The sequence below is a fragment of the Schistocerca piceifrons genome, chromosome 7 (genome assembly GCF_021461385.2).
Source record: "Schistocerca piceifrons isolate TAMUIC-IGC-003096 chromosome 7, iqSchPice1.1, whole genome shotgun sequence".
NCBI classification, from domain to species: Eukaryota; Metazoa; Arthropoda; class Insecta; order Orthoptera; family Acrididae; genus Schistocerca; species Schistocerca piceifrons.
The window spans coordinates 571,615,305-571,629,497 of record NC_060144.1 but is presented as its reverse complement, the minus strand read 5'-3'; the positions used below and the strand labels follow the sequence as shown (position 1 = coordinate 571,629,497).

Genomic DNA, 14,193 nt, shown 5'->3' with positions numbered 1-14,193 from the left:
TGTTTTGTGGAAAACAGAGTGTAATCACTGTATGATTATTAAGACACCAGATAGCGTACGACGGAGACTACGTTTAGCATATAAAAACAAATTCACCTCGACACAGAATAGAACCCTTGACGTCCTGCATGCTGACCGAAAACGGCATCCATTGCAGCAACTCCTCAGCACTACTCCGATACGCTGAGAGAGTTAGTTACCGTACATGTGATTGCAGTGTTGCCAAGTTGCATGTCTTTAACGTACATTCACTGTCGGAAATATGTGCAGCTCGAAATTTTATGATAGGCATTTTTATCTCTCTATTATGTGAGCATTCGCTCTGCGAAATCCGAGCGCGTGAATTTTTCTTCACCCTGTACACGCGATTACGAGAGTGTTATCCTACACATTGTGGCAAGGTTGTACTTGAGCACTACTACTGATCGTTAGACAATTTGTAAGCCACTTTACCGTAATAAACCGAATTAGGTGTCTCTTTTTTCATTTACTAGTCACTGAATTCGTAATTTATTGTTTTGGAGGCTGTCTAATTAACTCATGTGAGATCATAGGGCCAATTATCATACTTCTAGATTAGAGACAAACTGTCTAGCTTACAATAGCTTCCCCATTTAGTGCCGGCAACTTAATAACAGAACGCAGCATGTCATTCTCAATGGAGAGAAGTCTTCCGAAGTAAGACTGATTTCAGGTGTGCCGCAGGGGAGTGTCGTAGGACCGTTGCTATTCACAATATACATAAATGACCTTCTGGATGACATCGGAAGTTCACTGAGGCTTTTTGCAGATGATGCTGTGGTGTATCGAGATGTTCTTACAATGGAAAATTGTACTGAAATACAGGAGGATCTGCAGCGAATTGACGCATGGTGGAGGGAATGACAATTGAATCTCAATGTAGACAAGCGCAATGTGCTGCAAATACATAGAAAGATAGATCCCTTATCATTTAGCTACAAATTAGCATGTCAGGAACTGGAAGCGGTTAATTCCATAAATTATCTGGGAGTACGCATTAGGAGTGTTTTAAATGGAATGATCATGTAAAGTTGATCGTCGGTAAAGCAGATGCCAGACTGAGATTCATGGGAAGAACGCTAAGGAAATGCAATCCGAAAACAAACGAAGTAGGTTACAGTACGCTTGTTCGCCCACTGCTTGAATACTGCTCAGCAGTGTGGGATCCGTACCAGATAGGGTTGATGGAAGAGATAGAGAAGATCCAACGGAGAGCAGCGCGCTTCGTTACAGGATCATTTAGTAATCACGAAAGCGTTACGGAGATGAAAGATAAACTCCAGTGGAAGAGTGTGCAGGAGAGACGCTCGGTAGCTCGGTACGGGCTTTTGTTAAAGTTTCGAGAACATACCTTCACCGAAGAGTCAAGCAGTATATTGCTCCCTCCTACGTATATCTCGCGAAGAGACCATGAGGATAAAATCAGAGAGATTAGAGCCCACACAGAAGCATACCGACAATCCTTCTTTCCACGAACAATACGAGACTGGAAGAGAAGGGAGAACCGATAGAGGTACTCAAGGTACCCTTCGCCACACACCTTCAGGTGCCTTGCGGAGTATGGATGTAGATGTAGATCTAGATAATTTCCTAGGTATTTTGAATTGATCTGCACTGGGGATATTACGTGAATTTGCTGACTGGATGTCAATGCAGTCCCTTCGGCGTTATTTGCCCGCTTACTCGACTTGTTTTGATACGAGGCCGCACAGTGTCTGGTGAGCGAGGTGGCGGTGTGTGCCGGCAGGTGAACTCCAACGACGACCGCGGGATTCTGGAGGGCCGCTGGGACGGCGACTACGAGGACGGCACGGCGCCCGCCGCCTGGACCGGCTCGGTGGCCATCATGCAGCAGTACCTGGACACCGGCGTCGAGGTCAAGTACGGCCAGTGCTGGGTGTTCGCCGGCGTCGCCGCCACCGGTGAGTCTAATCGCCGCCTTGCACCACAGCCAGCTGGTCACTGACGGTTATCGCTGAAACAACACGTTTTCGGTTCCATCGATTTCTTCCATCTCCAGTTTAAAATAATACACAAACTGGTTAGGCTAAGATCAAAACAGTACAGACTACCTCCACCATCATACCGACACACCACTGTGCGCTCTTCGAATCAGTACTCAGCTTCGCAGCTAGCACCTGGGCACACAGATTGAACCTTGTCACCAAAAATAACATCAGTCAGACGAGGGCAGAGAAGTGTTCTACTTAGGCTCTCTGGAGCCTTGGGGACCACCTCAGTGGATGAACTGTGTGTGATGCTCCGAATATGTACCATAGATATCAAATGGCTCTGAGCACTATGCAACTTAACTTCTGAGGTCATCAGTCGCCTAGAACTTAGAAATAATTAAACCTAACTAACCTAAGGACATCACACACATCCATGCCCGAGGCAGGATTCGAACCTGCGACCGTAGCTGTCGCCCGGTTCCAGACTGTGGTGCCTAGAACCGCACGGCCACTCCAGCGGGCCCATAGATATCACGATCAAATACAGAGCAGCTGCAAGGTATTGCTTAAAAATGGGGAGACTAGATAAGGTAGACACAATAACCGGTGTGCCGATACAGTTGGCGTTTGCATACATAGCATGGTGAGTGGGATGTAAGTGACAAGAAACGTAGACTGACTACCTCCGTGACATAAGGGAGCGGTTGAGAATGAAACATATCTATCCCAGCCCCGGTATGGTACATTTCTTATACAGACATGGACCTTATCCCACGCACTTAAACAGCGTGAATCTGAGCAGACACCTACATGTACTGGTACAAGTGGGAAATAAGGCTCCCCAGAACACACACTATTTTTCTGCGTGCAATACGTGAACAATAAACATAGACTACATAGAAATAGAGATAGATATACTCGTTTACACGGCAATAAGAAATGAAGAAGAATGTGCACAATTAAACGTAGACATGCGTTTATGCAACGTAACAAGAATGTCCACAAAGTGACAATCTGCCCACAGTGACAGAGACGATAGTGACAATAAGGGGGAACAGGAGGTGTGATAGTCAATAAGCATAAGGTGCTGGTGATCTAGCCAAGAAATCATCAAATGTTGTACACGGATGAGCACCTGAAGTTAATACATAGGATCAGCAATACATAGGATCTGCATACATAGATCAGAAATACTATTTCTCTACCAATAACCATTTGTGTGTGTGTGTGTGTGTGTGTGTGTGTGTGTGTGTGTGTGACTGGCGGTCAACAGCTCGAAGAAACCATTCCGAGGTATTCACCGTCAGTCACAATCGGTGATGGCACTAACAAGTCCTCGTCTTTCCTATTATCTTCTTTAAAAAAATTATTTATATTTCAGCCTGAAATTATTGTTATTTTGAAAAGTATTATCCTCTGTAAATGTTGTTGATAAAACCAAAGAAAAGAAAACTGCAATAAAAACCAAAATTATAAGATGTACGACCTGTTTTAAAAATGCAGGTAACAGGTCTATAATTTGGCAATAAATACATAAAATAAATAATCTCCAGTTCAACCTGGCTATCAAAACTGCTCAGAATGAACGGTTTCTGAAATAACCGATTTTCGGTTTTTTATTCCTGTTACTTTCTGTAGTAACCATAGAAATCGAAGAAAGGTTGGAACATTTTCACTCTCTGAGTTTCAAGATACATAGCATCAAAATATTAAGTGAAATATGCAAATAAAATTTAGTACGCCCACCATTCATTGCTTTTCTCGAAATGTGGTAGGCGTTTGACTACTATTCAAAATCACCAATATTCTTTTACTGAGTCTAATTTTTTGAAGCTCTGCTGAAAAATCATGCCGTAATCGGGGATCATACCACTATCGGGACATTACGAATAGACAGTCCTAAAAGGCGAAAACTGTAGTTGAAAAATTCTTTTTCTAGAGTTAATTTGTCCGTATTTAGGGCTACAAGCAGGTAAAGTGATTCTATGTAGACACAGGCAGCAGAACAGCTGCTTTCTATTTTCATTGTAAACTATAAGTGGCTCGTCCCATTTTAATTTTTTAAAGAAAATGGACCATTTTACGTCACTGATCTCGCACTTCGTTACACACTTCCAGACTGGGTATGGTGCCATTCTGTAAGACAACTGACATCCGACGATGGCAGTGACAAACTACCACATAGACCTCACACGGCAAGTCTTTCACGCTGCATGTACACGTGTACCACCTAACAGGTCACACCACGTGCTAACAGATACATTAGTGTCTGAGAAATGCTGTAACAGTTCTTATGCCATGTGTTTGTTGCTCGCTTCTGTCGGTATTGTTATTAGAATAATTTTGTACAATAGCGCAGTACTTCAAAGCAATGCAAATTTTACGACAAAAATTACTCATTCTTTAAAAAGGACTTGTTTAAAAACGAAAAATTTTAGAGCTACTGCTATGGGTAATTGATACTGTTTTTTTTTATCCGGTTTTTAGTAAAAAATAAAAATACCAGTTATAACCGAGACCAAACAAATAGCGGAAAATACCGGTTATGCAGAACTAAATTACCGGTACAGGTCTTAACCGGTCGTTTTTCCCCATCCCCAGTTACTGGCCGGCTCCTCTACACTGCCCCGTATAAAACATGCAACCAACGACAGCCACTTATGGGGGAACGACAGGCTGACGGACGAAACTACTGCTCAAATTCAGGACCTTTTTTCTTCCATACTGGAATGTAGTAGACAAAAGGGGTTTGCTGCAATGAATAAAGCATACACCATAGTTTTATTGGTATTTTTATTGAAAAATATTAATATCTTCCAATGAAATGAACACCCTTAGCTGCTTACAGGCGTTGACATACGTCAAGGGGGACAGATGAAAATGTGTGCCCCGACCGGGACTCGAACCCGGGATCCCCTGCTTATATGGCAGACGCTCTATCGATCTGAGAGATAATGGGCGGGGGCACTACGAATGTAGTGCGGGACAATACGTTGAGAATGTGCGCTTCGCCGGAGGCGTGCCAGTCGCGCTGTGCTCTGTGTCCTCGGTGGCTCAGATGGACTACATCACCACACCCTTCGCCGGCATCGACACTATCGGGCCACTTTCGCGAACTATTTACAGAGCATTTTCACCAACCCACCTCAAAGCTGGAATCTCAACGAACGGTGCCAGCCAAGACTGGACGATCCCACGTTCCCCTTCAATGGTCAATGATAGAATGCATTTTGTTTTGATGGCGCGCCAAAGTGGAGCATGGCGCGGAAAGTATTCCTATTTTATTTCACTTCTCTTTTCTCCTCCTCTTCTAAGTTTTTTTTTCTCCTTACACATGTTTATTCTTTTCACACATAGCTCTCTATCTGCAGCCTATTTGTTTTCTTTCTCTTGTGCTCCCAAAAAAAAAAAAATTGCTGCTGGTGGTGAGACTGTATACTCATTTACGTTAACAAAAAACATAAAAATACAAAAGAAGGCCGTTGCGGAAATATAGCTACCTTTTATGTTTTACGTTTTCAAAGGATATTGTGTTATTTTATGAAGAACGTCGTCTTTTATTTTCATACCCGAGAGGTTTTTATTTGTTTTTCTAAAAAAAAAAAAAAAAGATGGATAGAGCGTCTGCTACGTAAGCAGGAGATCCCGGGTTCGAGTCGCGGTCGGGGCACACATTTTCAGCTGTTCCCGTTGACGTATGTCAACGCCTGTAAGCAGCTAAGGCTGTTCATTTCTTTGTAATTTCATTCTAACGAGCTGCATGGTCACAGATAGTATCTGTTCTTTCGGACATGTCCGAAAGAACAGATACCATCTTAGTATATATTAATATCTTCGCTGTGTAACTGTGATTTTTCCCGAGGCAGCTCTGAAAGGAGCTAGATCGACGATCGCCGCTATAACTCCGGTTGTGGTTATTCGAAACATGAATTTAACATACCACCCTCATCTTTACAGATGTACTCGTAATTTTAGTTCACCGAAAAAGAACCTGCAAAAAAAAAAAAGCGAAATTATACATATTTGAAGAAAATAGCCATATTTGGAGCCCTTCTTTTTGGCCGAAAACAATACTCACAACATAAAAAAAGTCGGTTACGGTGAAATGAGGAGAGTTCAATTTGTTTCAAGGGGGGCCAAAAGTAATTAAAATCGGAAGAAAATTGTAGCCTGGGTGACGGCAACCATGCCTAAAACTATGGTTTTGAGAAAGACTTCTTTAAAGTTTGACAGGTATTTATCGTATAAAAAAAGGACAAAGGTTGAACCTTACGGGATATCATCGATGCCTGGTACATAATAACTAGCGCCCCGTCTAGAAGATGTCCGGTCTCTGCTAATTTTACCTGATAAGCCCTCATTTTCGTCCTCAAAGTCCTTTTCGTCGCTAAATGCTTCGCCACTGGCGTCTCTATCTTCATAGAATCGGCGCATTTAATCGCCGATTTTGATTTGAACGGCATTTGCCACGTGCATTACATGTGAAAAATGTCAAACAAATTAGGTTTTCCCTTTACGCCGAACAGTAAAACCACTCATCTCGGAATGACGCCGACTGACGCTAACTCAGCCACGGAACAGCTGACTGAGCGTCTGCCAGGGGGCGCACATGAGAAAAGTGAAAGTCTACTATGTGTTCGAGACATTGGTAAACATTTGCACTATTTGAATGAGCCCTAAACATCTCACAGACGCAATAAAGGGAGCGTGGGCGGGAAACTTTCTAACGCCGAGGCGTGCCGTGAACCCTCGCCTTCAAACGCTCGCACAATCGTTACTTTTTGGAGTTCACGCGTAATACTTTGGGGAATAATTCTTCAGTGTATATACATTCGCTAGTGCTGGCGTAGCAGAAGTGGTGCCGCTACCACGCGGCCAAGTAGATAACCCAGGTGGCATAAAGTGGCTGAGTGCACGCGGTTCCAGTTCTCCCGCCAGGGATAACTGCGTGGCAGAACCGGGAATCGTACCCGGCTCCTCCGCATCGCACTCAGGCACGCTGACTACACAGCTACGGAAAACGCCGCCTCAACCCTCACACGTTCGTTTCTCATCTGGTAAAGCCTTGTGGCACCCATGAATCAGTAACGTACAGAATTATCTTCCCTACCCCATGCAGCATTTCTTCATATGTTTTTGCGCTAATGAATATTCTGAGTCTTTTAGAAGCTCTGCCAGAATCACGAGACAATAAAGTTTCAGTTGGGTTCTTTCTTGACACCGACAGCATTAGTTCCTGCTCGCGAATGTACGATCACCTCGTCATCTGAACTAGTAAAAGAGCAGACGCATTTAAACTTTATAGTTTCGCGGTCTAGCTGGTTTTTCGTGATGACGATACCGCTAGTCTGAGTTCTCCGTTTAGTTACTATGTTTTCTTGATGTTTATAAAGAAGCCGCTATTTTCGATTCTCCAGGTCAGGTTCCGATTTTCGAGTATTTCGTAGGATCAGTCAACCTGCATGTCTCAAAAGACTGTGGCCATAATTTTCAGCTCGGATACCGATATTCTGACATTTTCTTGATGGGAGGGCTCCTTGACATTAATGCTTCGTTCATCTAGAGTGTCACAGGATGCAACCACTTTTCATCTTCTGTGCTACTTCCATGACCAACTGGCAAGAACGATTCTCAAAACGTAAAAAAATACGAATTTTATATCCTGCAAGTAAATGCAAGGACCTTTCTGGTGAATGTGATCTGCGGGCTGAATGCCCAACTAAGAAACAATACTTTGGCTGAAGGCCGAATTACAGCAAGAACAAATGATTTCCGGATCAACGCCCTGGCAACAGAATAACTCTTCGCACAAGCGCAGTTCTAATAATAACAATAGTTACTACATGAACGACTTAGTTCTGGCGGAAGGGCGATATTAAAAAGTACTTAAACCAAATTAAATTAGGCTGCCCACAGCCAACGTAATCGTGTGTAGTAACAAGTAGGTCAGTTGCTGGACTTAAACACCACTGACTGATGAAAACGGAGTCCTTCGCGACGGTAATGTTGTATAAAACATTCTCGGGCTTTTTGTCGCGTCAGTTCAGGGTAAGACCTCGAGCTTTCGATATTTACCCCCTTCATCTTCGTCAAGAACAACTCACAGTACACCGATCACTGATGGTCGAGGCCCACAATGGGTGAGAGGATTTAAAGTTAGGTTCAAAAAATGGTTCAAAAGGCCCTGAGCACTATGGGACTTAACTGCGGAGGTCATCAGTCCCCTAGAACTTAGAACTACTTAAACCTAGCTAACCTAAGGACATCACACACATCCATGCCCGAGGCAGGATTCGAACCTGCGATCGTTGCGGTCGCCCGGTTCCAGACTGTGGTGCCTAGAACCGCACGGCCACTCCGGCGGGCCCATAGATATCACGATCAAATACAGAGCAGCTGCAAGGTGTTGCTTAAAAATGGGGAGACTAGATAAGGTAGACACAATAACCGGTGTGCCGATACAGTTGGCGTTTGGATATATAGAATTGTGAGTGGGATGTAAGTGACAAGAAACGTAGACTGACTACCTCCGTGACATAAGGGAGCGGTTGAGAATGAAACATATCTATCCCAGCCGCAGTATGGTACATTTCTTATACGGACATGGACCTTATCCCACGCACTTAAACCGCGTGAATCTGAGCAGACACCTACATGTACTGGTGCAAGTGGGAAATAAGGCTCCCCAGAACACACACTACTTTTCTGCGTGCAATACGTGAACAATAAACATACACTACATTTAGACTACATAGAAATAGAGATAGATATACTCGTTTCCACGGCAATAAGAAATGAAGAAGAATGTGCACATTTAAACGTAGACATGCGTTTATGCAACGTAACAAGAATGTCCACAAAGTGACAATCTGCCCACAGTCACAGAGACGATAGTGACAATAAGGAGGAACAGGAGGTGTGATAGTCAATAAGCATAAGGTGCTGGTGATCTAGCCAAGAAATCACCAAATGTTGTACACGGATAGGCACCTGAAGTTAATACATAGGATCAGCAATACATAGGATCTGCATACATAGATCAGAAATACTATTTCTCTACCAATAACCGTTTGTGTGTGTGTGTGTGTGTGTGTGTGTGTGTGTGTGTGTGTGTGTGTGCGTGTGTGACTGGCGGTCAACATCTCGAAGAAACCATTCCGAGGTATTCACCGTCAGTCACAATCGGTGATGGCACTAACAAATACCTCGTCTTTCCTATCATCTTTTTATGTTCTTTAAAAAAATTATTTATATTTCAGCCCGAAATTATTGTTATTTTGAAAAGTATTATCCTCTGTAAATGTTGTTGATAAAACCAAAGAAAAGAAAACTGCAATAAAAACCAAAATTATAAGATGTACGACCTGTTTTAAAAATGCAGGTAACAGGTCTATAATTTGGCAATAAATACATAAAATAAATAATCTCCAGTTCAACCTGGCTATCAAAACTGCTCAGAATAAACGGTTTCTGAAATAACCGATTTTCGGTTTTTTATTCCTGTTACTTTCTGTAGTAACCATAGAAATCGAAGAAAGGTTGGAACATTTTCACTCTCTGAGTTTCAAGATACATAGCATCAAAATATTAAGCGAAATATGCAAATAAAACTTAGTACGCCCACCATTCATTGCTTTTCTCGAAATGTGGTAGGCGTTTGACTACTATTCAAAATCACCAATATTCTCCTACTGAGTCTAATTTTTTGAAGCTCTGCTGAAAAATCATGCCGTAATCGGGGATCATACCACTGTCGGGACATTACGAATAGACAGTCCTAAAAGGCGAAAACTGTAGTTGAAAAATTCTTTTTCTAGAGTTAATTTGTCCGTATTTAGGGCTACAAGCAGGTAAGGTGATTCTATGTAGACACAGGCAGCAGAACAGCTGCTTTCTATTTTCATTGTAAACTATGAGTGAACCGTTAGGTTTTACGTCTTCTGCTTGTATTATATTACAAGTCGGTTGTGGCTCGTCCCATTTTAATTTTTTAAAGAAAATGGACCATTTTACGTCACTGATCTCGCACTTCGTTACACACTTCCAGACTAGGTATGGTGCCATTCTGTAAGACAACTGACGTCCGACGATAGCAGTGACAAACTACCACATAGACCTCACTCGGCAAGTCTTTCACGCTGCATGTACACGTGTACCACCTAACAGGCCACACCACGTGCTAACAGATACATTAGTGTCTGAGAAATGCTGTAACAGTTCTTATGCCATGTGTTTGTTGCTCGCTTCTGTCGGTATTGTTATTAGAATAATTTTGTACAATAGCGCAGTACTTCAAAGCAATGCAAATTTTACGACTAAAAATTACTGACTCTTTAAAAAGGACTTATTTGAATAATTTTAGAGCTACTGCTATGGGTAATTGATACTGTGGTTTTTTTATACGGTTTTTAGTAAAAAATAAAAACACCAGTTATAACCGAGACCAAACAAATAGCGGAAAATACCGGTTATGCAGAACTAAATTACCGGTACAGGTCTTAACTGGTCGTTTTTCCCCATCCCCAGTTACTGGCCGGCTCCTCTACACTGCCCCGTATAAAACGGCAACCAACGACAGCCACTTATGGGGGAACGACAGGCTGAGGGACGAAACTGCTGCTCAAATTCAGGACCTTTTTTCTTCCATACTGGAATATAGTAGACAAAAGGGGTTTGCTGCAATGAATAAAGCATACATCGAAGTTTTTATTGGTATTTTTTATTGAAAAATATTAATATCTTCCAATGAAATGAACACCCTTAGCTGCTTACGGGCGTTGACATACGTCAAGGGGGACAGATGAAAATGTGTGCCCCGACCGGGACTCGAACCCGGGATCCCCTGCTTGTATGGCAGACGCTCTATCTATCTGAAAGATAATGGGCGGGGGCACTACGAATGTAGTGCGGGACAATACGCTGAGAATGTGGGTTTCGCGGGAGGCGTGCCAGAGAAAAACCCCTGCAGTCGCGGTATCCCCTGTGTCCTCGGTGGCTCAGATGGACTACATCACCACACCCTTCGCCGGCATCGACACTATCGGGCCACTTTCGCGAACTATTTACAGAGCATTTTCACCAACCCACCTCAAAGCTGGAATCTCAACGAACGGTGCCAGCCAAGACTGGACGATCCCACGTTCCCCTTCAATGGTCAATGATAGAATGCATTTTGTTTTGATGGCGCGCCAAAGTGGAGCATGGCGCGGAAAGTATTCCTATTTTATTTCACTTCTCTTTTCTCCTCCTCTTCTAAGTTTTTTTTTCTCCTTACACATGTTTATTCTTTTCACACATAGCTCTCTATCTGCAGCCTATTTGTTTTCTTTCTCTTGTGCTCCCAAAAAAAAAAAAAATTGCTGCTGGTGGTGAGACTGTATACTCATTTACGTTAAGAAAAAACATAAAAATACAAAAGAAGGCCGTTGCGGAAATATAGCTACCTTTTATGTTTTACGTTTTCAAAGGATATTGTGTTATTTTATGAAGAACGTCGTCTTTTATTTTCATACCCGAGAGGATTTTATTTGTTTTTCTAAAAAAAAAAAAAAAAAAGATGGATAGAGCGTCTGCTACGTAAGCAGGAGATCCCGGGTTCGAGTCGCGGTCGGGGCACACATTTTCAGCTGTTCCCGTTGACGTATGTCAACGCCTGTAAGCAGCTAAGAACAGATACCATCTTAGTATATATTAATATGTTCGCTGTGTAACTGTGATTTTTCCCGAGGCAGCTCTGAAAGGAGCTAGATCGACGATTGCCGCTATAACTCCGGTTGTGGTTATTCGAAACATGAATTTAACATATCACCCTCATCTTTACAGATGTACTGGTAATTTTAGTTCACCAAAAAAAAAAAAAAAAAAAAAAAACGAAATTATACATATTTGAAGAAAATAGCCATTTTTGGAGCCCTTCTTTTTGGGCGAAAAAAATACTAACAACATAAGAAAATCGGTTACGGTGAAATGAGGAGAGTTCAATTTGTTTCAAGGGGGGCCAAAAGTAATTAAAATCGGAAGAAAATTGTAGCCTGGGTGACGGCAACCATGCCGAAAACTATGGTTTTGAGAAAGACTTCTTTAAAGTTTGACACGTATTTATCGTATAAAAAAAAAGGACAAAGGTTGAACCTTACCGGATATCATCGATGCCTGGTACATAATAACTATCGCCCCGTCTAGAAGATGTCCGGTCTCTGCTATTTTTACCTGATAAGCCCTCATTTTCGTCCTCAAAGTCCTTTTCGTCGCTAAACGCTTCGCCACTGGCGTCTCTATCTTCATAGAATCGGCGCATTTAATCGCCGATTTTGATTTGAAGGGCATTTGCCACGTGCATTACACGTGAAAAATATCAAACAAATTTGGTTTTCCCTTTACGCCGAACAGTAAAACCACTCATCTCGGAATGACGCCGACTGACGCTAACTCAGCCACGGAACAGCTGACTGAGCGTCTACCAGGGGGCGCACATGAGAAAAGTGAAAGTCTACTATGTGTTCGAGACATTGGTAAACATTTGCACCATTTGAATGAGCCCTAAACATCTCACAGACGCAATAAAGGGAGCGTGGGCGGGAAACTTTCTAACGCCGAGGCGTGCCGTGAACCCTCGCCTTCAAACGCTCGCACAATCGTTACTTTTTGGAGTTCACGCGTAATACTTTGGGGAATAATTCTTCAGTGTATATACATTCGCTAGTGCTGGCGTAGCAGAAGTGGTGCCGCTACCACGCGGCCAAGTAGATAACCCAGGTGGCATAAAGTGGCTGAGTGCACGCGGTTCCAGTTCTCCCGCCAGGGATAACTGCGTGGCAGAACCGGGAATCGTACCCGGCTCCTCCACATCGCACTCAGGCACACTGACTACACAGCTACAGAAAACGACGCCTCAACCCTGACACGTTCGTTTCTCATCTGGTACAGCCTTGTGGCACCCATGAATCAGTAACGTACAGAATTATCTTCCCTACCCCATACAGCATTTCTTCATATGTTTTTGCGCTAATGAACATTCTGAGTCTTTTAGAAGCTCTGCCAGAATCACGAGACAATAAAGTTTTAGTTGGGTTCTTTCTTGACACCGACAGCATTAGTTCCTGCTCGCGAATGTACGATCACCTCGTCATCTGAACTAGTAAAAGAGCAGACGCATTTAAACTTTATAGTTTCGCGGTCTAGCTGGTTTTTCGTGATGACGATACCGCTAGTCTGAGTTCTCCGTTTAGTTACTATGTTTTCTTGATGTTTATAAAGAAGCCGCTATTTTCGATTCTCCAGGTCAGGTTCCGATTTTCGAGTATTTCGTAGGATCAGTCAACCTGCATGTCTCAAAAGACTGTGGCCATAATTTTCAGCTCGGATACCGATATTCTGACATTTTCTTGATGGGAGGGCTCCTTGACATTAATGCTTCGTTCATCTAGAGTGTCACAGGATGCAACCACTTTTCATCTTCTGTGCTACTTCCATGACCAACTGGCAAGAACGATTCTCAAAACGTAAAAAAATACGAATTTTATATCCTGCAAGTAAATGCAAGGACCTTTCTGGTGAATGTGATCTGCGGGCTGAATGCCCAACTAAGAAACAATACTTTGGCTGAAGGCCGAATTACAGCAAGAACAAATGATTTCCGGATCAACGCCCAGGCAACAGAATAACTCTTCGCACAAGCGCAGTTCTAATAATAACAATAGTTACTACATGAACGAATTAGTTCTGGCGGAAGGGCGATATTAAAAAGTACTTAAACCAAATTAAATTAGGCTGCCCACAGCCAACGTAATCGTGTGTAGTAACAAGTAGGTCAGTTGCTGGACTTAAACACCACTGACTGATGAAAACGGAGTCCTTCGCGACGGTAATGTTGTATAAAACATTCTCGGGCTTTTTGTCGCGTCAGTTCATGGTGAGACCTCGAGCTTTCGATGTTTACCCCCATCATCTTCGTCAAGAACAACTCACAGTACACCGATCACTGATGGTCGAGGCCCACAATGGGTGAGAGGATTTAAAGTTAGGTTCAAAAAATGGTTCAAAAGGCTCTGAGCACTATGGGACTTAACTGCGGAGGTCATCAGTGCCCTAGAACTTAGAACTACTTAAACCTAGCTAACCTAAGGACATCACACACATCCATGCCCGAGGCAGGATTCGAACCTGCGATCGTTGCGGTCGCCCGGATCCAGACTGAAGCGCCTAGAACCGCTCGGCCACA

General features: G+C 42.9%; 1 protein-coding gene across 1 annotated transcript in view; it reads left to right on the top strand.

The window, feature by feature from the left end:
• Window positions 1-14,193, top strand: part of LOC124804732 (hemocyte protein-glutamine gamma-glutamyltransferase-like) — a 383,610-nt gene that overhangs the window by 122,431 nt on the left and 246,986 nt on the right. The window contains exon 6 of the mRNA XM_047265026.1: window positions 1,769-1,943. Within this exon, the coding sequence (XP_047120982.1) occupies window positions 1,769-1,943 (175 nt within the window). The remainder of the gene's footprint in view (window positions 1-1,768; window positions 1,944-14,193) is intronic.